The sequence below is a fragment of the Talpa occidentalis genome, unplaced genomic scaffold (genome assembly GCF_014898055.3).
Source record: "Talpa occidentalis isolate TD23 unplaced genomic scaffold, MPIMG_talOcc4v2.1 talOcc4.17, whole genome shotgun sequence".
NCBI classification, from domain to species: Eukaryota; Metazoa; Chordata; class Mammalia; order Eulipotyphla; family Talpidae; genus Talpa; species Talpa occidentalis.
In genome coordinates, this window is record NW_023601754.1 from 48,129,361 (window position 1) to 48,153,124 (window position 23,764).

At 51.7% G+C, this 23,764-nt stretch overlaps 1 protein-coding gene across 12 annotated transcripts in view; it reads left to right on the top strand.

Annotated features, from left to right (window-relative positions):
• The window catches only part of LOC119249630 (zinc finger protein OZF-like), a 58,155-nt gene that overhangs the window by 25,974 nt on the left and 8,417 nt on the right, over window positions 1–23,764 (top strand). For 8 of the 12 annotated variants that reach the window (XR_005126171.2, XR_005126164.2, XR_008552565.1 and 5 more), the window contains 6 exons: window positions 7,323–7,491; window positions 8,252–8,378; window positions 9,425–9,517; window positions 11,148–12,815; window positions 14,764–14,872; window positions 20,768–20,951. Coding sequence is in view for 1 of the 12 variants with exons in the window: in XM_037517070.2 (XP_037372967.1) it covers window positions 7,486–7,491; window positions 8,252–8,378; window positions 9,425–9,517; window positions 11,148–12,565 (1,644 nt within the window). In the remaining 11 variants the exon portion in view is untranslated. The other 4 variants (XR_005126170.2, XR_005126167.2, XR_005126169.2 and 1 more) reach the window with 4 other exon arrangements.

Here is a 23,764-nt window from a genome sequence, read left to right on the forward strand (position 1 = left end):
CTGGCTTTTTGTACGTCAGGTGTGCCAACATGGCCGCCCCCATGGGCTCACGGCGCACGGGCGCAGACATATTGCCTCCTGACACCGAGCGGGGAAGACGCTTGTCGCGTTTCTTCAAATGCGTTTGCGCCTCTTCGGCCACCGTACGCTGACTGTAATACGTGCAATTTCCGACGTAGAAGCCGTTCACGCAAGTGTTCTCTTTATTTTTTTTCAATATATATTTTTAAGATTTATTCATACGTACATACATATATACACATATACATACAAACAAACATCAAGCACTGGGTACAGTCAGAAGCGCGGGAGGGTGAGAGAATTCACCAGAGCCAGAGTGGGGAGCAGAGCAGGCAGAAGGACCGAAGGACACTGCTGAGGGGAGCAGCGGGCAGCAGGAGAGGTCTGCGCGCCATGGGGGACCCTCCTCCCGTGGCCGGGGAGCAGCCGGGGATCGAACCAGCGCTGCAGAGGCCGCGGGCAGCCTCGCAACCCAGCGCTCAACCGCTGCGCCACGGGGGAGGCCGGGAAGTGTTCTCTTTAGGCGCTCGTGGGCCTGGGGAGAAATCGGGTCGGTATCTCTTCTTGTCCCTGCAAGTGTTTTTGTTGCTTTTGTTTTGTTCTGTTTTTCCATGGGGCTTTGTCTTTCACTGGGTGCCTGGCGACCGGAGGGGGGAATTATTGGCGCGTTGGGGAAAGCCTGGGGGGTCGGCAAAAAAGACTGAGGTTCGGCAGACGCCGGCGACCCTGCCCCACGTCCGGGGGCGAGGTCTTACCGGGTCGCCCTGTAAGGCAGCGGGCGCATCCACGGCCACCGTGTGCCTGGGTCCGTTCGGGCTTAACGTGGGGCTCAGTGAAGTTTGGGTGGGGTTGGGTGACCGTCATAGGGGGGTGTCCGCCCCGGGATTCGGGTTGATAAGTAGATGGATAGTCAGGGAGGTGACTTGGGCAACATGGGGCCCACTCGGACCTTGGTTCCCAGTACCTCCAGTTCATGGATTCAGGGCCCTTTGCCGTTGATTTGGGGGTGACGCCACGCTCTGACTGGTGGGTGGTGCAGAGAGGCTTGTGCAGACGCCTGGGACCCCGGCTGGTGTGTGGCTTGAGGCGGTACAGCCCATTCCGTGATTTGAAGCATTCTGGGTTTTAGCCTTTTCTCCAAGGGCTGATTGACTAATGCAGACACGCCTCCTGTTTTGTTTTAAGATTATTTATTTATGGGCCTCCCCGGTGGCGCAGCGGTTGAGCGCTGGGTTGCAAAGCTGCCCGCGGCCTCTGCGGCGCCGGTTGGATCCCCGGCTGCTCACCAGCCACGGAGGAGGATCCCACATGGTGCGCAGACCTCTCCTGCCACCCGCTGCTCCCCTCAGCAGCGTACTTCAGTCCTTCTGCCTGCTCTGCTCCCCACTCTGGCTCTGGTGAATTCTCTCACCCTCCCGCGCTTCTGACTGTACCCAGTGCATGTATAAACAAAACAAACAAATATAATAAATAAATAAATAAAAACATGCCTCTATTTAAAAAAAAAAAAAAAAAAAAAAGGTGGACCTGGGACTAAAAAAAAAAAAAGATTATTTATTTATGCATACAAGAACTGAGGTACAGGTCAGAGATGGGGGTGGGGAGAATTCACCAGAGACAGACTGGGGAACAGAACAGGCAGACTGACTGAAATACACTGCTAAAGGGAGCAGCAGGTGAGACACAAGAGGTCTGCCTCGCCATGTGGGTAGCTCCCTCGCGGGCCTGGGATTGAACTTGTGCCACTGAGGTTGCAGTTTGCTTCAATTGTGGTTCGTAACCCTTGCACCACCAGGGAGGCCCATGTTAGGCAAAGTTTATGGCAAAGACAGAACTGAATTCTTTGACAGAGACCTTGAGCCTTAAAGTAAAACATGTGACATATCTATTTCTTTGCAGAAAATGTTTGCCAGTCCCTGCACGCCCCTCTTAACATTCAGGGGTGAGCACTCGCTTACTACCTGAGAAACTTTCCTACGGCTTTGCTAACAGAATCTCCCCTAACAAAAGGGAGTGGCTGCATTTCTCCCTCTGGTAAAGTGACCCATGTTCCAGTTTCCTACTATGTCCTGGTGGCTCTGTTGGGGGGAAAGAATGTCTAAAGCAAACTCCACAAATAGGTTTCCCAGACCCCACCACAGACCAAAGCTATCCAAGACACCAAGGACTACAAATCCCATAATGCCCTCATCACCGAAGGGAGGATTGGTTGGAATGGAGGGTGGAGTTAAGCCCCCAGGCTTGGTATATAACCAGACATATGGGCCTTGGGGGGTCTTGGTTTTTCTCCGCCTTTCAGCTCTTGGGGTGCTCTTGGGGTTCCAACTCAGCAGAACTGGTAGGACACATTCACCCATTTATTTCTCTCTCTATCTCCCTGAGTTACTCATTTCTTCTTTTCCCTTTTTTTTTGGGTAAATGAACCCTTTATGAACCTTTGTGAGCGTCTGCAGTTGAGTCTCATTTTAAGCCCCTTTTAAGTGCGTGGGTGAGGACCCACAGTCAGGCAGCCTGCTGCAGACAGGACAGCCAAGGAAGTTCCCTGCCATTAATGAAGACTCAAGAGTCTAAGTGAATTTGCAGCGGGGGGAAGGCTGGGGAGAGCCATCTAGAGCAGCTCTGCCTCTTACTCTCCCAGCCCGAGCTTTTATTAAAGATAAGAACAAAGAGGGCCTCCCCAGTGGTTGGCGAGAGGGTTGAGCACAGTGCTGTGAAGCTGTCCGCAGCCTCTGCAGCACTGGTTCGATTCCTAGCCAGCCATGGAGATTCCCACATGGCGTGGCAGACCTCTCCTTTGGACCCACTGCTCCCTTCAGCAGTGCTTTCCGTCCGTCTGCCTGTTCTCCCCGCTCTGTCTCTGTTGAATTGCGTCATCCTCCTGCACCTCTGGCCTGTACCCCAGCTATTGTATCTTTAAAAAAAAATATGGAGAAAGAAACAAGAAAATAGCACGCAATTATGTTTTGCTTATACTGATGAATAAGTTACTGCTGAAAACAAGTTTTCCTGGTTAGTGGGAAACATGTGCAGAAGCCAGCACGTCCTCAGAGAACAGAAGTCAGTTCTGGGAAGAAGTAATGTTTGCAAAACTTCTAACATCCTGGAACTTGATATGCAAAGTAAACGGGTGCTCTCCAAAACTCTAGCTCCCTGCAGGGCAGCAGCTCCCAACAGCAGCCCATCTCACACTGGCGTTTCCTGTATCAGTGCCAGCTCCTGCTGCCCGTGCTGGAGTTAAGGGCGTGGTGCTGCCCTAGCCAGGTGTACGCATCTGCACATTTCCTTCGTGATTTCTGGGGGAGCTTAGCTTCTTAAATCATTAATGACTGGGATCCTTGTTCCATGAAGACAGTGGTATTGCCTCAACGTTGTTGCTTTTCTGTTCACTTTCTACTGTTTAAAGTTTGTTCTGAGGGCCTCCCCGGTGGTGCAGCGGTAGAGCGCTGGGTTGCAAAGCTGCCCGCGGCCTCTGCGGCGCCGGTTCAATCCCCGGCTGCTCCCCGGCCACTGGAGGAGGGTCCCACACGGCGTGCAGACCTCTCTTGCCGCCCGCTGCTCCCCTCAGCAGTGTACTTGGGTCCTTCTGCCTGCTCTGCTCCCCGCTCTGGCTCTGGTGAATTCTCTCACCCTCCCGCGCTTCTGACTGTACCCAGTGCATGTATAAACAAAACAAATAAATAAATAAATAAATAAAACATGCCTCTATTTAAAAAAAAAAAAATAAAGTTTGTTCTGAGCTCACTGTATGGCCTCTACTCTCAATACTTGGTAGAAAGTAGGTAGGTATTAGTGGGCGCATAAAATTCAGCTGCTGTGTTGCCTGGAGTTTGTGTGAGGGAGTAGGGTGCTGGGGCTTGGAATTCATCCAGCATTTCAAGTTCAGTGACATGAAGTTCAGACTATTCCTTCAAGACCAAAAAAAAAAAAACCCAAAAATGTCTGCTTCATTGGTGTCTCGGCTTAATTTCTTACAGTCTGTTGACCCCAGTTCTTTTTTTTTGCTCCACTCAAACCCAAATGGGTATGTTTAAACAAAGAAACTGTTCATTGTCAGCTCCCCTGTGGTGCTGGGTGAACCCCTTCTGGGTTAGTACATCTGGTCCCCACAGGCCAGTGTCATTTAACATAGTGCATTTTCCTAAGGCAGACTCCTCTTTTGTTCATTATTTGCAAGAATCACATCGTTGCACAGACCGTTTTTCTCTGTTCCAGGGCTGTGCAGCCTGTTCTCTGAGTGTCTCCGAGTAAATGTGTTGGGCGTTGCAGGCCACAGCCCCCCTCTCGCTTAGGGTTTTGGTGTTTTGTCTTACCAGCCTTCCACATGTAGAAATTGTTCTTAGCTTGCAAAGCTGGACAGGCTTTGGGAACGGGTGCTGTTTGCTCTTTGTTGGGAGTAGATGGCAGCTTTTCCAATGTATAAGGAAAAGTGTTTACAGTTTGGACAGTTACGGATGACTCAGATGTGAGTACTCTCACCCTTGTCTTCTGCTGCGCATGGGCCTATATGGGGGTGGGGGCGGACATGTAGCTTGGAGGTACTGTTGTTCGGCACAAAGAAAACTTGGACAGCAGGGCCAAGAGGAAGCAGGTTTAATGCTCCGGTGCTGACTCGGTGGATTCGCATCCCAAGGCTGAGCCCCCTTTATAGGAAGTCAGGGCTCATAGACACTCTCAGTTTCTACAAGGTTCCGGGTGGGTTTGCCTTGGCAGCTGTTCATGGTCAGATAGGACGTGGCTGCATTCCAAGAGTGAGTTGTATACCAAGGAGTAAGTCAGGAGTCAGTAGTCATGGGACCCCCCAGGTCCATCCTGCCTCATGGTTAACATCTGACAAGATTCCTACCAGAAACCAAGTTGCGTCCAGGAACTGAGCAGAAGGTCGATACTAAGACCCCCCAGGCTGCTTTTCCCGGTCACCAGCTTCAGAGAGCCCAAGCGAAACTGCTGTGTCTCAGGGTGTGTTGGGAAGAGAGCAGGCCAAGGGCATCAGATCGAAGCAGGCTTTATTGGACGAATGCCTGTGAGGGGCGATTCTCCGTGGCTGCAGAGTGAGACTCGGGCCTTGAACTGGGGAGAGCGGGTCTTTATGGGGCGCGTGCGGCGGGCGTCCCTACTGCCAGAGGGGTCTCGGGAGTGTTTACTGCTGTCAGCTTCTCTCTAGTTCAGCTTATCTCAGGTTCCCTGGCGCCGGGTTGTGCGGGTTTACGAGGGACCTGGGGGTGCTCTCATCGGGGTGTATGTATCTTCCACCTACACAGCTGTCAAACGCTGTCCAGAGTGGCTGCGCCGTTTCTGGTTCCTCCGGCACAATATCGCTTGCTTTGTGCCGGCCATGCCCTGACGGCGCGGAGATGCTCCTGTGTTCAGAAAGTCCCGTGCGTTTGCCTCTGTGGTTGGCAGGTGCACCCCAAAATGATTTTTGTGGGGGTAGTGAGGAGGGGCTCAGCATCTCCCTTTTGGCCCACCATGTCATGGGCTCGGCCCCATTATTTATTTATTTATTAAGATTTATTTCTATACAAGAACTGGGGTACAGGCCAGATGCAACGGGTGGGTGAGAGGATTCACCAGAGACAGAGCAGGGAGCAGAACAGGTAGAACGACTGAAATACACTGCTGAGGGGAGCAGCGGGCGAGGCAGGAGAGCTCTGCTGAGCCATGTGGGATTCTCACCGCCGGCCGGGATCCAACCTACGCTGCAGAGGCTGCGGATTGCTTCATAGTGCGGCGCTCAACTGACTGCGCCACCAGGGAGGCCTGGCGCCGTTTTGTAAAGCCCACACTTGCCCTGTGTGGCTGAGTCTCGGGCTGGCTGTGTGTCCCGGCGTCGCTGTGTTTCCCTTCCCTGAGCAGCACAGTGTGTGCAGAAGACATTTGTTCCTGTTGCCCAGGACACTAGGGGGGCGCAGAGAATGTGGCCTCACCTGCCCGGTTCTTGTGTTCACTAGCACTTTCCCCGCTTCTCCAGGCAGGGAGGAGCACGTCAGCCTCGATGACCGTCTGACTTACAGTGTCGTGCACTTCGGTTCACTGTGCGTTAAAACCTCCTCAGACAATGTCAGTCAGTGTTGCCTTTAAGGCCACGCTTTCGCGCTCCCTGGCTCTCCCGCTGCCGGGCCTGTGTCCATAGGGCGTGTTGTTTGAAACAGGAGAGCCGCTCGCACGGTTGGGGGACAGCGCCCAGACCCTTCCTTCCTCACGGTGTCCCTCTTGTACCCGATCTGCCAGAGGTCTACTTGCTCCTGAGCTTGGGGCTGGGGTGCATCTCATGCCCTCGTGTCCTTTCTCAGTCACCCCACTTCACCTTCTGCCGCGGACCAGCACAGCAGTAGACGATGAGGCCGTCTCAGGGTTGAGAGACTGCGCAGGGTGGTCAGGGATTCGGTTAAAGAAATGACAGACACACTTCAAGAAAGTGTAAATCTGAGTGCAATTTTATTTGAGTCAGTGGTCAGTATACATATGTTTTTTTCTAAAGGCATAGGATCGGTGAACATCAAAGAAATCAGCTTGCTCATAGGTTTAGCTTATCATTGACAGGGCAGTGATTTAGGTCCAAAATACATCTGGACCTAGCCGCATTCCTAAGTAGACAGGCTATTAACTCTTTATATTCTTGTTGTACTAACTACTACTACTACTACCTACTCATGTTTACTCATAATTAATTATCATGGGTGAATTTATATTATAATGCAGTTAATATCAAAGGTACTAAAGTCAAGCACATAATAGAAAGATTATTAAACCAACAATTCTATTATAACACAGTGTTTAATAATGTTTTATTTGCATTAGCCTGTTTATTAAATTATGTCTGTTTTTTAATTAGCAATCAATGACCAGAAAAAGGAAAGATTTTAGAAAGACAGTTGTAGCAGAATAAAGTTTGTGGGCCTTGAGAAAGCGAGATAAGGTTCCAGGTGGTCAGCATTTCTTTTAATCATCTTTGTGGCGGCTTCTGGTGGTCGTTATCTCTTGGCAGGCATTCGGCTTTTCTGCATCTTAGGGAGTTTGCTGTTCTCCCCCTGTGCGCATGGTTCCTTGCCCACGCCGGACCTCAGGGACCATGGCAACAGCCATTAGCCCTGACGTCACTGCAGGGGGAGGTGCAGCAACCTTCACACAGTAAAGGCAACCTGCACCCCACCCGGATCTCAGCTTTGAGGCCAGCAGACCCCGTCCTGGGACACGGAGTCATGGTCCTGGGCAGGATCGTGGGTACTGAGGGTGGAGTGGGGGAGCAGGGTGGCCTGGGCTGGAGGGAATGTGCCACTCATGGGGTTCTCCTGCACCCACAGGTCCTGACTCTGGGGAGCAAGAGCATCCAGGGAAGGAGGAAGAAGACCCAGGACCCCAAGATTAGCCTTTGACGGAAGACTGAGAATCGGGGCAGCAGGTGCAGCAGACCCGGAGCACACGCTGGGGAACAGCTCGCGCGGCGGGTTCTGAGGCCTGGGTGTGATGGAGGTGCCTTTGCTTTGTTTTCTTCTTTTGTTTGTTCCATGTTTGTTTTGTTGAGTCCCCAGGGCTAGGGCAGAGATGGGAGGACAGAAACGAAGGTTCCCAGCACAGACTCGGGGACACAGGGTTGAAGGCCCCACATCCCCCGGCAAGGTGGGCGCAGCAGGGAGAGGCCTTCCCTCTGGACCCGGCGCCTCCCCTGCTGCGTGGCCGTGAGTCTGGAGGCCTCTTGAGAAGTGGTAGCGCTGAAGAGTAGGCACCGCGACAGCAGGACCTGAGAGAAGTTAACCGAGTTGTTAACGCCGTGTCAGGGTGCGTGTGACGGGAGGCGGGATTGGGGGTGAGCGTGGGGTTGTAAGGGGTCGTCGCTGCGGGTGCATCTGATGTCTCTGACGTCAGCCCCGCAAGTAACGTACCTTCGTGAGATTTCGGGTTGGAGGAGGAAGTAGGTCCCTCCTGGTCTCTGCTCTGGGACCTTGTTTGTGTCCCTCCTGGAGGTGACAGGGTGGGGGGTCCCTGAAGAGCAGCTGCTCGTGAGAACGTCCTCCGGGCAGATCTCTCCTCCCGCAGTAGGAAACCTTCCGACCGGACGCCAGGTCCGAGCGCGAAGACTCAGCCCAGAATGTCTTAGGGGGCATTTGCTTTACGTGATGCCTGTGCATGCGCCTGGGGGATCCATTCGAGCCTATAAAATGCACAGAGCGGAGAGCGTGTCAGGTTCCGCCCGTGTCCTCACAAGGCCTCTCGCGCCCCCTGTGCTGTGCAGGCCCCGCTGACCTTCGCCGACGTGGCCGTGGGCTTCACCCCGGAGGAGTGGCGGCTCCTGGCCCCCGCGCAGAAGGACCTGTACTGGGAGGTGATGCTGGAGAACTACAGCCACCTGGTGTCCGTGGGTGAGGACGGGGCCTGGCCTGGGGGCCTGCAGGGCCTTTTCTGCTGGACCTGGGAAGGCTCTGGAGTGCGGGTGCTGTGAGGGGGAGGGTCTCAGTCCCCTTCTGCTCCTGAGAAGGGCTGTTCTCTTCTCCTCTGGGGAGATAAGCCTTTCCTATGTGCATGTGAGTGTTTGATATCAGGAGCCTCTGTGTACAGGTGGCTGTCGTGTCCGGTCAGGCACAGGTCCAGTACCACCTTTCTCATGTGATAAGAAGAGGAGGGTGTACCGCTGTCTTTCCTTATTCACAGCAAACCCCTTTTAGCCACCTCTGGGTTGAGATGAGTAGGAGGATTTCCAGGGCCTCAGGTCACCTCAGGCTGGTAGCTGCTGCCCAGGGACACACCATGTTTATGGGGATGAGACTCTCGGTGGACAGGAAATGGGTGGAGGGTGAGTTAGTAGCCTGGTCACCCACAGATGATGATCTCCGTGAAGCCTCCCGAAAACCCAAATGACAGAATTTGGGAGCACTGGAACCCTGAGAGGTGCTGGGAGAGTGGGGTGTCCAGTCACCACGAATGCTCTGCCCCGTCCATACAACTTCCACTGTTACTCTTCCTGGGGCGTTTGCAGCGTTTTCTTTCATGATAAGCTGTCACCTGGGAACCAAACATTTCCTGAGTTCTGGACGCCCTGCCCGCAAATTAATTGGAGCTGAGAGGGCATCATGGGAACCTCCGGTCAATGAGAAGCTTAGTAAATGCCTCATTGAGATTAGTATCTCAACTGGGGGTGAGGTGGGGCTGAACCCCTAACCTGTCCCTTCTGTTGCTTCCTCTGGGTGGTAATTGTCACACTGAGGTAAACTGTAGCACATTCTGACACCATCCATTGCTGTCACAGAATTCCTGGGTGTGTCAAAAACCCACATGGCAAGGGTTAGGGCTGGATCCCCAATCTGCTTCCCCTTTCTAATGTGAAAAGTGTTTGGTCCTCACATAAAACATCCCATGGTCCCACGGCCCACACCCCTCAATGTGTCTCTCTCTCATGTCCCTTGACCAGGTTACCAAGATTGCCAACCTGACACACTCTCCAGGGTGGAAGAAGAACTGTCATGGACACCGGAAGCGGAAATGCAGAGGTTCCCCGGCTCAGGTGAGTGAGGAGCAGCTGGGGCAGGTATAAAGACCTCGCCCTGAGGCCAGAGAACCACGAGTTTTATTTAGATTCATTTCATAGAGTCATCAGGAAAAAGTGATCTTTATGGTGGTTTTCAAAATACCTTTATATGGGCCTCCCAGGTGGCGTGGTCAGTTGAGCGCTGCACTGTGAGGCTGTCCACAGCCTTTGCAGTGCAGTTTCTGTTACAGGGCAGGGAGTGGGGTCCCCCCATGCCCGTCAAACCTGCCTGCTTTAAATAGGTATGCCGCATCAACACAAAACATATGAGACTTTAATGGGAAGGAACTTTAATACAATTAGGAAACAGTACAAGAAAGGCAAAGAATATAGTTTCTAAATCAAGCACCCAAAGTTATCTGTCCCTTCCTGGGTAAAAGTCCACCCAAGCAGGATTGGCCCAGAAGAAGGCCCCAAAACTTGCCACAAGTCTAAAGCATGTTCCAGTGGGGAACCCGGAAAAGGATCAGAAACAACCAGACAAGTCTCGAAGGAAATGAGCAAAATCAAGACAAAAACTGCCATTGTCACCTCCCCATGGGTCTCTCACCCACATCTGTTTCAACCAGTTCATGAACCAAAGGGAAGCGCAGTTTCTTCACGTGTCTCTCAGCTCCATGTGCCTCTTCCAGGTCTCCTTCCGGCTCTCCCTCCTGCTTCCTTCCTTCTTCAGTCTCCTCTACAGCTTCTTCTCTCCCTGCTCAGCTCTACCCTCCCTTGGGTGGGGCAGGAAACCTGGAACCTCCCCCTTTCCTGGGGACCACCCTGTTACAATTCGATCCCAATGGCTGGCAAGAATCCCACATGGCGCGGCAGACCTCTCCTGTCTCGCCTGCTGCTCCCCTCAGCAGTGCATTTCATCAGTGTGCCTATTCTGTACCCTGCTCTGTCTCTGGTGACTCCTCTCACCCTCCTGCGCATCTGGCCTGTACACTGGTTCTTGTATAAATAAATAAATCTTTTTTTTTTTTTAAAGATTTATTTATTTATTCATATAAGCACTGGGTACAGTCAGAAGCGCGGGAGGGTGAGAGTATTCACCAGAGCCAGAGCGGGGAACCGAACAGGCAGACTGACGAAATACACTGCTGAAGAGAGCCCCGGGCGGCAGGAGAGGTCGTTGCACCACGTGGGATCCTCGCCTGGTGGCTGGGGATTGAACTGGCGCTGCAGAGGCTACGGGCAGCTTTGCAGACCAGCGCTCAACCGCTGCGCCACCAGGGGAGGCCCTAAATAAATAAATTTAAAAAAAAAAAAAGAAATACCTTTATGCCGGGCCTCCCTGGTGGCACAGTGGGTTGAGCGCAGTGCTGTGAATCTGTCCGCAGCCTCTGCATTGTGGGTTCAATTCCCAGCCAGCTAGGGAGATTCCCACATGGCACAGCAGACCTCTCCTGTCGCACCCACTGCTTCCCTCAGCAGATCTTTCGGTCCTTCTGCCTATTCTGTTCCCCACTCTTTCTCTGGTGAGTCCTTTTGCCCTCCCGCACATCTGGCCTGTACCCAGTTCTTGAATAAATAAAATAAATCTTTTAAAAAAATACACAAAAATCAAAATATCTTTATGCCAAGGCATGATGATGAAGAGATTCATTGTTCTTTTCAGAAATCTCAACAATTGAAGATTATCTGCCACAGCCGTCACAGCTTGGGAATGTGGAGAACAAAGTAGAACAATGCCAGAAAACTCAAAAAGTAAAGAAACCTCATGTGTACAGGGAATGTGGAAAAGCCTTCAGGAGCAAATCTTTGCTTAGTGACCACTATAGCCTTCCCCCAGGAGAGAAGCCTCATCAGTGTGGTGCGCGTGGGATAGCCTTTCGCAGGAAGGCCATGCTCTCTGATCACCAGAGATTTCATACTGGAGAAAATACATATGACTGTACTGACTGTGGTAAATTCTTTTTCCACATATCAGCGCTCAAAGGTCATCAGAAAACACATACAGGGGAGAAACCGTATAAGTGCAGTGACTGTGGGAAAACTTTCAACCACAAGGGAAATTTCGCTGTACATCGGCGCGTTCATACAGGAGAGAAACCTTATGTATGCAGTGAATGTGGGAAAGGCTTCAGCCAGAAGATGTGCCTCATAGCCCATGAGAGAGTTCACACAGGAAAGACTCCATATCTGTGCAGTATTTGTGGAAAATACTTTTCTCAGAAGTCAGGTCTCCTTAGACATGAAAGAATTCACACAGAGAAGCCCTATGAATGCAGCGAGTGTGGGAGATACTTCACCACAAGGCAACGTGTCATCGTCCATCAAAATGTTCATACAGTAGCGAGACCCCATATGTGCAGTGAGTGTGGGAAAGCCTTCACTACAAAGTATATGCTCAATGTCCATCGAATTTCTCATACAGGAGAGAGTCGCTATATGTGCAGTGACTGTGGGAAAGCCTTCCCTACAAATTATAAGCTCAATGTGCATCGATTTTCTCATACAGGAGAGAGTCGCTTTATGTGCAAGGAATGTGGGAAAGCCTTCCCTACAAAGTACACGCTCAATGTCCATCGAATTTCTCATACAGGAGGGAGTCGTTACACCTGCAGTGAGTGTGGGAAAGCCTTACCTAGTAGGCAGCAGCTCAGCCTGCATCAACGGAACCCTCCAGGAGATAAGCCCTGTGTCTGCAGTGAGTGTGGCAAAGCTTTTGCCTATGTGGCTTGTCTTTTTTATCATAGGCAAATACATCGAGAGAAATATGTACATTTGGTCAAGATGGAAAATCCCCCCACTGAGAGGCATGGCACATCCCAGACCAGCCTTGTCCTGAGGGAAAGAAACATTGCCAATTCTGTTTCTATGCCAGTGTCTTCTGTGGCCCCTGAGACATCATTAAATGTCCTTGGGCTCCTGGCAGATGAGAATGTGGTCCTAGTGGGCCAGCCTGTGGCCAGTGGCACATCCTTAGGAGACAACAGCTGGGTTGCATGGGACGGAAACCTCACGGATGCAGTGAATGTGATGGTGCCTTCAGGGACCCATTATGTCCTATGTTATGTCGTAGAAAACCAGTAAGAAGGAATTCACACCTCTTTGTGGGAAGTGGTGTGCTAAAGTTCTAGGTCACAGTATGTGAAAAGAATAAACTCGGAGAAGTTCTGTAAATGCAGCACCTGAGAAGCCTTCTGTACTCACCCTATTAAATACATGCATTGGCACCCTGTGGCATGTGGTGTTATCCCAAATGTGCACACAGTTGCTCTGATGTGTCACTGGAATGAAGGGAGCCTGAGTGATAGGTGACGCAGTTGAGCTTTTAAAGCAGGTAAGGCCATCCGTGTGTGGACTGTTATAAAATGCAAAACCGCACAAATGCCATGATTGCAACTGTGGCCTGGAAGTTGTGTTTATATCTGTGAAAGGTTGACTGAAAAGTAGATACATCCTTTAAGTCTTACAGGTTTCTGTCATGCAGAGAAACTTATGAAACTGCTTAGTTTGGGGCCTCCGCAGTGGTGCAGTAGGTTGTACACAGCGCTGTGAGGCTGTCCACAGCCTCTGCAGTGTGTGTTCGATTCCTGGTCAGCCAGGGAGATACTCACATGGTGCAGCAGACCTCTCCTGTCTCACCCGCTGCTCCCCTCAGCAGTGTCTTTGATTCGTTTGCCTGTTCTGCTCCCGCTCTGTCTCTGGTGAATCCTCTCACTCTCCGGCACTTCTGGCCTGTACTCCAGGTCTTGTATAAAATAATCTGGGCATCCTTTGTGGCTCAAGGGATTAAGCACCGCACTGTGAAGCAATCTGTAGCCTCTGAAACACGACTTAGATCCCCCGTTGGCCAGGGAGCAACCCACATGGTGCAACAGACCTCTCCTGTCTGGCCTGCTGCTCCCCTCATCAGTGTATTTCATTCAGTCTGCCTGTTTTGCTACCCACTCTGTCTCTGGTGAATTCTCTCTCACAGTTCCCACATCTCTGCCCTGTACCCCAGCTCCTTTGTGCATAAAGGAAATAATAAATATTTAAAAAAGAAAAGAAAAAAACCCCACAAAATTCTTTGGAAAAAAAAAGGAAAAGAGAAGAAAGTAGAAACTGCTTAGTTTGGTCAGTTCTTTCATTAAATCTACCTTTGTACTTGGTGCTGTTCCAGGAGGATGGAATTCAGTGGTGACCAACAGAACAAACCTATGGTCCTAAGCAAGCGAATAGAGTGACCAGTATTCAGTGGGGAATAGAACAGCCTGATCTATACTGCTGAGGGGAACAGTGGAGAGACAGGAGAGGTCTGCTGTGCCATGTGGGTAGCTCCCTGGCTGGGAATGGAACTTGTGCTGCAGTGGCTGCAGATAGCTTCATAGTGCTGAGACTTAACCCCTGCGCCACCAGGGAGGCCTGGTCTTAGCTTGATTGCAACCAGAGAATACCATAGCCTGGGTGGATTTGGGGACAAGTATATTTCTCACCCTTTCAGGCAGAGAAGTTTTTATGAAAACCCCCAGAGACTTGGGCTTTTTCCAGGTCCTATCTCCTGGTTCATGGAAGCCACCCCAGTGTCCTCACCTAGGGACAGTGTGGCATGCTGTCTGCCGTGTCTTCCAAGAAGAAAAAACTCCTCTGACATGGGTTCCACCCTCTGACCTGGCTACCTCTCCCAAGTCCCACCTCATGCATTGTATTTGAGATTCTTTCAACATTGGGTTTTGGGGAAAGCAAATACTGATTTCATGGGACATACGGAAAAGTTGCTTCAAAAGTTAGTAAGAATCTCCTGTTCGGGGGACTTATTTCCAGGGTGAAGGATTTCCTGTAAGGGATTTGGAACACCTGAAAGTCACGTGTTTTGTTCTTTTTCATGTTTCATTCATTTTTCATGTGTTTCGTTCATTTCACGTTGTTTCGCCAAGTAGACTACAAAAAAAAATCCTTGCTTATTTCTGTGGCTCTTTGAATATCTTATAAACAAAAACATTTCCTCAGTTTCACTAAGTCACATCTCAAAACTAAGTGTCCCGGGTCATGTGTGGCTAAGTCAGGCAAGGAGCCAGACTTTGTAGCTAATTAAATGGCTGAAGCGCATGTTCTGACCAAACTGTCTACGTCATCCCTGAAAGGTATCTTTGCAAGCGCTGGTTCCGTGACTATTTCTCAACAAAATTTTACGTTGATTTGGAAAATGAATGAGCACACGGCCTCAACTATTATTACTGATGGAATTGGCCTTGGGAAGGCGGTTCTCCTTGAGAACTCTGTCTCCCCCATATTGATGATTTCAGACTCAAGAACAGAATATAAACTGGGCAGAGCAGAAAAGGAAAAGCATCCTCAGAATACATAGATACCGGAATCTACTCCCTGAGAATGGAGGAAAACAGGAGATTGCAGGTGAGATCCCCAAACGTTATTCTGGGAAATTTTTGTCCTCAGACCTGTCACCCTTGAACCTGCCACCATTCCAGAGGATTCGAGCTCCACTGTTAAGGCCTGAAGGGAGACGTACCTTCTCTGTAGTGCTTGTCTCCTGGGAGTGCGTCCCTGGGCCTGTCACTATTCTGCTTATTTCTCCTTACTTGTTCCCTGCCCACGAGACCTGTCCAAATCTTCCTGTAGGAAAAGACCTGGAAACTGACCATATGGTGGCTGTCTCCAGTCAGAAATCCTGGGTGATTGAGTAATGGCCTATCTGTTTTTGTGCACCATCTGTGTGCTTCACACTGTGAGGAGATATTGCATAAAACAGGCCAAGAATGGCTTTATACATGCTACTCAATTTGAGAGAGAGTGAAGGAAAAGGAATCTAATGTGCAAGGAGTGACAAGTTCTGTGAAAAAGGCACCGCCCGGGAATGGATGGTAATGTGATCGGTACGTGTCACCAGACAACCGTGCCCACCTCTGCGCTTTTTTGGAGAATTAGAATTTGAACAAGAATGAAGAACATGGTCTCCCACTATAATTACTGTAGCCAGAGAATGCGGCAGGACGATTTTTTATTTTCTGTAGAGGCTTCCTGTCCCAGGTATTCTGTAAAACAAAAGAATGCAGGTTCCCGAGTCACCCCAGAACTTCTAAGCCAGAATGTCAGCACTGACGTCCAGGACACTCTTTCAAATGAGAGCCTAGTACCCACTTAGATTTGAAGATGGCTGCCTAAGTCCCCCATCATCACCCTCACTTTATAGCAGGATGACCCAGGCAGGTCCTGTCCCGGGAGGGGTCTGTCCTGAGTGCCCCCAGCCAGCAGGTCTCATGTCTCATGTTGTCCTTGTCTCATTTCATCCTGCTTTTGGTGTCAGCCTGCTAATTGCTGGGACTGGTCAGACCTGTGATGGCTGCCCTGAGCTCTGGGGACACGTGAGGAATCCACCATTGAGAAGTTGACACCCCAGGACTAGTAGCCCCTGTGTATGCCAGGTGCTACCAGCCTTAGTATATCTGGGCACCTGCAAATAATTGGGAGTACCCTCCACGTGAGTCCTTGGCGCCACACTCAGGAACGAAGCACAAGCCCTGAAAGCGGAAATGGGGTTTAATAAAGGGGCAGGTGGAGAGTACATTGGCCAGGAAAGGACGCTGCTGGCAGGGCTGCAGGAGTGGGCTGTGAAGCCGCAGAAGCCCCCTCCCTGCTGTCCCCACCTGCCTCTGCTGAGCAGTGAGCAGGGCACTCTGGGGAGAAAAAAAAAATGATGAGCCCAGAAACACCTGTAGGGCAACCTGTTGTGCTGCTCCCTCTGCCTTCCCAAGGCTGCTCCCTCTGCCTTCCCAGCCTTCCCCCACGCCGTCCAGTTCGTGGCATACGGGGGAGCTGGGCTATGCAGGTGGGCTGTGGAGGAGGTGACACCCGCCCCTGGGCCGCAGTGGCCCTCCCTGGCCTCACAGGACATCCCGTAACACCAGCTTCCAAACAGGAACCACCCTCAGCTGCTTCCCCGGGCTGCGGCCCAGCGCGGGTGGGCTGGGACTGTGTCCTGCTCGCACTGCACGAGGAAGTCAGTGCCCGGCGTCCTAGTCCTCTGCTGGGTCCGCGGCCCCGCGACAGGTGTCTGCAGGGTTGGATTTAGTCTGGACTGTCGGGCTCCTCGCACCCCGTGGTGGCAAGTCTGCCCTTTCTCCACTGACAGCTTGTGCCCGCGGCGAGCGCCTGATCTCTGCGTCATTTCCTGGAATCTGCTCCACTGAGGCCCTGGTAGCGCCTGGGTGTCAGAGACCCCGGGGAGACACATCCCCAGGGGCGGGGCTCCAGGGGAGGCCGGGAGTGGGCGGGGCTCCAAGCTGGTGGGAATCGGGCGGGGCTTCCAGACTCCGCCTCACGGGCGGGGCTTACGGGAAGGGGCGGGGCTGGGGTTGGCGCCGCCTGGCGGTGGGGCCTCGTGGGGCTCCGGGCGTTTGGCTGCAGGTGCCCGGGGCCTGGCGCCCGCTTTCCAGGCGCCCCTCAGCCTGGTCTCGGTCTCCGCTCAGTCCGTCGTCTGGAGGAGGGCAGGGGCCCCTCCCTCCGTCTCCGCCCCTCCGTCTCCGTCCAGGGCCCTGTGTGAATCCTCGTCCTCATTCCTCTCTCACAGGAGCGTCTGCTCTGGGGCGCGTCCCGCAGTCAGGCCTCCGAGGGTGAGGACCCACCGAACAGGTCAAACCTGTTCCCCCGGGATTTGTCCTGGGTCACTGGAAGGGGAGGCGGAGCGCAGGTGTAGACACATAAAGTGAATTCTGGGGCGTTGCCAATATCCTCTGCCGAACTGGCCGAAAATAATAGAGCTCCCACGTCTACCTTGTGATGCGGGACAGTCTGAAAAGGTGCTTTTTCTGCAGGAGCCCGGGTGCTGGGAAAGGTGCTCACTGCTGCCCCTTCTCCCCGGTGCCCACTTACGTCCCCTGACCCCCAAGCTGTCCTCGCGGTTCCGTACATCCGTTCTCCAACATGGCCACCCCCATGACTGCGAGCGTTGGACGCAGACATATTGCCTCTTGCGGACGTCCGGGCATGCACTTGTCTGTCCGTACAGGACCTTTGGGTCTCTCCGGCCACCGTAGGAGCGTCCTCCGTCAGGGTCTTCTTGGTCATCTGACTGAGCCCCGGAACTGTGGAGTTCGGCCCGGCGGTGGGTGTTGGGGCGTCGGTCAGTGCGCGGGTTGGAGCCTGAAGTTGGCTTTTGACAGTGGGGGTTTTTGTTGTGATGCGGACACCGGGGCGCGCTTGGTCCGGAGGTGGGATCGGGGGAGTCGGGCGGCAGCGAACCTGAGGCGTTTAGGCGGCGGCGCCTGAAGGGGTTTTTGGGGTCCCGGAAGCTGGTGTGCGGGGATGGGGCTCCCAGGGACCCCACGGGGCTGGAGGGCGTAGAGGGTGATCGCCTGTGGGGCCTGGCCACACCGTCGGGCTTTGGCCTTAGCGTCCTCCTCCCCCTCCCTAGGCCCCTTTTGAGTCCGGGTGTCTCCACCGCAAGTGTGAAGTAGTTACACGGGAGAAACACGTCTCGGGGAGGATGGCCTCCCTGGTGCTGCCAGGGGTTAAGCAGCAGCACTCTGAAGCCATCTGCAGCCACTGCAGCACAAGTTCTATACCCGGCCAGGGAGCTGCCCACACGGCGCAGATCTTAACTGACTCGCCCGCTGCTCCCTCCAGCAGGGTATTTTAGATCTGCCTGTTCTGCTCCCCACTCTATCTTTGGGAATTGTTACGCACCCCCGCCTCTGGCCTGCAGCCCAGCTCTTGTATGCATAAATAAATCTTTAAAAAGAAAAAAAAAGAGTAGAAGCACCTCTGGGTAAAATGAGGAGGAGGGGCAAGTGGAAGAGGGTCCAGCCGGTGGGTGGCAGGACCCCGTCAATCATTGGCCTCTCCTTCCCCCTTCACCTCCTGCGCTACCTGTGAGGCAGGCTGTCGCTAGTCAGGGGTGGCTCTTCCACACAGTAGAGAGCAGCCCTGGCCTTTGAGGGGAGAGTCATCTCTTCCTGAGCCTCACCTGTGAAAGCCTAGGGGGAGCAGGAGGAGCCCTGGTCTGGCTCACAGAGCCAGGAGGGGCGGCCTCCCCTCACCTGCAGAGCAGGGTTGTCCACTGGGTGCAAGTGCCTGGGCTGAAGGCCTGGGCCGGCTTCCTCGCCTGTCCAGGGTGGCCGAGAAGACACCACAGGGTTACTGCTAGGGGCTCGCATAGCAGGGAGCCGGCCGAGTTTGGGGAGCAGGGAGACAGTGGCAGTGCAGAAGGCTGCTGGAGGGCGCCTTCAGATAGTGGGGGCCCGGGCCCCTCGTGGTCAGCGGCTCTTTCCTCATTTCCTGGGAATTACTCAGGCCTCCCAGGTTTTCTGTCACTGCTGTGGCAGCCTCAGGGCAGTGGCGTTTCCATTTCCTTTTTTTTTTTTTTACAGATTTATGTATTTATGCATAGAAGAGTTGGGATGCAGGCCAGAGGTACAGGAGTGGGGTGAGTGGATTCACCAGAGACAGAGTGGGGAGAGAACAGGCAGACTGACTGAAATCCACTGCTGAGGGGAGCAGCGGGGAGACAGGAGAGGTCTGCTGCCCCATGTGGCTCAGCTCCCTGGCCTCCCTGGGAAGCAGTGGCGCCCTCGTGTGGCCGCAGGTGGGAGCCGCCCCTCCAAGGCGGGCAGAGCACTAATCAAAGGGACCTTTTCATCTTATGCCTTTCAAAATAGTAGCTGTCTCTTATTTTTTCAGAGCTCGGTTGGAGGAAGAGGAAACTTGATTCCTCGTTGCTCTTTAACATCGATTTTTAAAAAATGCTTATTGAGGTAACGCTGATCTTCAACCCTGTTTTAGGGGTGTAGGGTCACCCGTCTGTGAATGTTATTACACCAGGCCCACCACTGAACCCCCTCCTCCTCTGCTGCCCCCACCGTGCCGCCCCTTCTGGTAGCCTTGGTTCTGTAGCCAGATTTCGTGCTTTCTTCCAGTTTTTTTTTTTTTTTTTTTAAAGATTTATTTATCTATTCAAGAACTGGGGTACAGGCCAGATGCGTGGGAAGGGGAGAGGATTCACCAGAGACAGAGCAGGGAACAGGACAGGCAGACCGACGAAATACTGCTGTGGGGAGCAGCGGGCAAGACAGGAGACGTCTGCTAGCCATGTGGGACCCTCGCCGGCAGGCCGGGATCGAACCGCAGGCTGCAAACAGCTTCACAGCTCTGCGCTTTACTGCCTGCGCCACTGGGGAGGCCCACTTTTTTTTTTTTTAATATAACATGCTAAAGGAGCAGATGCGCTTATGTACACCAGTAAGCAGTAAAACAAACCAGTCAATCAAATGGTGTTTTCTCAGATCCTTATTTAATCCTATTCCCACTCACTCCCCGTGCAATCTATGATATTCAGGAACTTAATGTCAACATGTCAAACTGGAACAAGAATTTTTGGGTACGCAATTGTTATTTTGTGAAATTTGAAAATCATTTATTCTATGAACATACAACAAATACAAACATCTGGGAACTTAATTTCCTGCTCTGATGATACACTTTTTATCCTTTGTGTGTGAAACTGATCTATCTTCAGACCTGATCCATACACGTGGTAATGGCACCAGATGAGAAATTTTATTATTATAAAGTTGTTTGTTTGGAAACCATTTTCCTTACCTTCTGGGCACTCTACTAATTCTCCTTAGAAAACGGTATTTGAGGGCTTCCCTGGTGGGGTGGGGGATTAAATCTCAGCACTGTGAGGCTATCGGCGGCCACTGCAGCACCACTTCGATCCCTGGCCAGGGAAGTGACCCATATGGCACAGCAGACCTCTCCTGTCTCCCTGTTGCTCCCCTCAGCAGTGTATTTCAGTAGATGCACCTGCTCTGCTCCCCGCTCTGTCTCTGGTGAATCCTCTCAACACCTCACACCCCCACACCTCTGGCCTACACCTCAGCTCTTGTATGCATGGATAAATAAATCTTTAAAAAAACGTTATTTGCTGCACAGTAAGTTTAGGTGTCATCCCAAAGGCCTCCTTTATTACAGCTCTTGTCACCTGTATCATGCAGTACAAACACCCATTTGTTTGGAAATGATCCCAGTGTTCCCTACATCCCGGAGTTTTTTCCTCCGTGAAAAAGTTCCCCCAGAACTTTCCTTTCTGTCTAGTATAGATCTGGATTTCTCAAGAAAAGATGACTTTTTGGACTCATTCCTATTGCCTTTCTCTTGTGAAATGAGATGACATTGGTTGGACAGCATTCTTTTATTCACTGTACCTCAGAGGGTCCACTACTAGGTAAATGCACAGAGAGTTACAGAGCCCAGAATGAACAGAAATCACCCTAATTTTCATTGTCTTCACAGGGTCTTTCCTGGAAGAACTGGGCATCGCCCAGGCATCTTCCCAGCACTCACTGTGCTCCTGAGGCTTCTTGCCTGCGTAAATCTTCTGATGGGAAGCAAGAAAGAACTTGATGGAGAATGTTTTCCCACACATGCTACATCGCTAAGTTTTCTGCTCTGCATGACTTCTCTTGTGGATGCGGAGGTAGGATTTCTCAAAAAAGGCCTTCCTGCACTGAGCACTCTTGTGGGGACTCTCTCCCGTGTGATGTCTCTGATGTCTATTGAGCTGGACTTCTTTTTTTTTTTTTTTATAAAGATTTACTTATTTATTTATGCATACAAGAACTGGGGTACAGGCCAGAAGTGCGGGGTGGGCGTAAGAGGATTCACCAGAGACAGAGTGGGAAGCAGAACTGGCAGACTGACTGAAATACACTGTTGAGGGGTGCAGCGGGGAGACAGGCGAGGTCTGCTGTGCCCTGTGGGTCATTCCCTGTCCTGTGGGCCAGGGATTGAACTCAGGCTGTAGTGGCTGCAGACAGCTTCATAGTGCTGCGACTATAGGCACCCCCAGGGAGGCCCTATCTGTGACTTTTGTTTGAAGATCTCGCCTCAGGGGATGTACCCGTAGGGTTTCTCTCCAGTGTGGCATTGCTGATGGGTAATAAGGTGGGCTCTTTTGGCGCAAAGCTTCGCCACATTTATCAGATCCATGGGGCTTCTCTCCATGTGAACCAGTTGGTACCTTCTGAGCACTGCTGTACCGCTAAAGGCATTCTGGCATTCAAGGCATACAGAGGGCCTCTCCCCTGTGTGAATTCTTTGATGTATGATGGGCATGGCCTTGCGAATGAAAGCTTTCCCACATTCTTTGCATTCGTGTGGTTTTTCCCCCGTATGAGTTCTGTGATGGACAGTGAGGTGTGACTTGTCTATAAAACCTTTTCCACAGTCCCTGCACTCATACAGTTTCTCTCCTGTGTGAGTTGTCCAGTGAACAGTAAGCTGGGAGTTATCTATAAAAGTGTTTCCACATTCTTTGCACTCATAGGGCTTCTTTCCTGTGCAAATTCTCTGATGTGTTACGAAGTGTGATTTTTTTATTAAAGGCTTTCCCATTATCCCTGCATGCTTAAGGTCTTTGCACTGTATGATTTCTCTGGTGCAGGATGAGCTGTGATGTGTGTACAAAAACTTTTCCACTTTCACTGCGGGCGTAAGTTTTCTCTCCTACATGACTCCTCCGATGTCTTAGGAGGTGTAAGTTTTTACGAAAGAATTCCCCACATTCCACACATGCATAAGCTATTTCTCCTGTATGAATTCGCTGATGAACAAGCTGAGACCACAGAAAGCCTTTGCATGTTCTCTACATTCGTAGGGTTTCTCTCCTGTGTGAATCCTTTGATGGGTGTTCAGGTTTGATTTGTGCATAAAACCTTTCTCACATTCCCTGCACTCGAAAGTTTCTCTCCTATATGCTCCCTGTGATGTAATCTGAGCTTGTCTTCTCCCTGTAAGCTTTCCCACATTCTCTGCATTCATAGGGTTTCTCTCCTGTGTGAGTCCTGGGGTGCAGGACGAGGTGATCCTTTGTCCTGAAGGCTCTGTGACATTCCGCACATCCATTCGGCTTCTCTCTGTGTGAGTTCTCTGGTGGGTTACGCACTTTGACTTGTACCTGAAGGATTTTGGACACTCACGGCATTCATAAGGCTTCCCTTCCTGTGAGTTCTGGGGTTTCTTTTAAGATTTGTCACCACACATAAATTATGTCCATAGTATGGGGCTTGAGAGTGGGAAGCTTCATGCGCAGTCTGGAAAACTGACCGCTGAACTCATCAGAAGTCATTTCTCTATCGTCTTAACTCTGAAAACTTGATTCTGAACCTCGATGCAAACTTATTCCTCCCAGGACATACTTGTAGGGTCTTTCTATAAATGGATCGAACTTTTTTGCTCAGATACAGCCTCCAGAATCCAGTAAAAGTCTCAGGAATCCAAGAGAAACTAGAGAATAGGTAATGAGCTGCTGCGAGCCACCTGATTTTCTATCGATCCCGCTGCGTTCTCCCGGGGATTTGATTGACCTTTGGAGATTTCTCTCACCTCAGTTTAAGTCAGACAGAGGCACCCGCCTACGGCAGCCGAGGAGGGACCAGGCCGTCCCAGCGCCGCAGGCACTGCCGTACATCCAGGTGGCGGCTTTGCCTCCCGAGACAATATGGCGGCGCCCTCCCCTGGGGCAGCCATCTTTGAATATTTACAGTGCAGATTGCAGAGGTGTTTTGGCGCCGCTGAACAGGATGGCTCCAGGTAGTGAAGAGACACTTAGGGGTTCTCTCACCTAGCACCTCAACCCTTCTGTGGCGGGGCTGGAGGGGTGGCTAACACAAGGCAAACATTCTTCCACCGAGACCAAGTTGGAATTTCAAGAGTGAGTACCGCAGAGAACAATGCTCCCGAGAAAGGGAAAAGAATAGACCCTGCCTTTCAGCCTGTGAGGTTACATTTAGGTCTGAGTGAGGGTCAACATAACAGGTTCAAATCTGCTGGGGTAACAGTATGTCCTGAATGAACTCCACCCCCATCTCCAAGCCAAAGAGACGCCAGGTGCCAGGAACTACAACTCCCGGCATGCCGTGGAGCTGCTGTGACTCTTGACCTTCTCCCGGGGCTGCTGTTGGGAACTAAGGGTGGATTTCAGCAGCCGCGCTTGGAATAAAAACCCAACGCAGGTAGGATTTGGCTTTTTTTTTTTTTGGCTTTTCCTGTTTTCAGGGAGCACCCACGATCTCGGCACAGAAGGTGTTACTGGTAGGACACATTGACCTGTGTGTGTGTGTGTGTGTGTGTTTTCTCCCTCTTCTCATTTCCTTTGTAAGTGAACGTCTTTAAAAAAAAAAATTTATGCATACAAGAACTGGGGTTTAGGCCAGAGGTGTGGGGAGTGAGAGGTGGGGGGGTGTCAAACAGTGGGGAGCAGAACAGGCAGATCGGCTGAAATCCACTGCC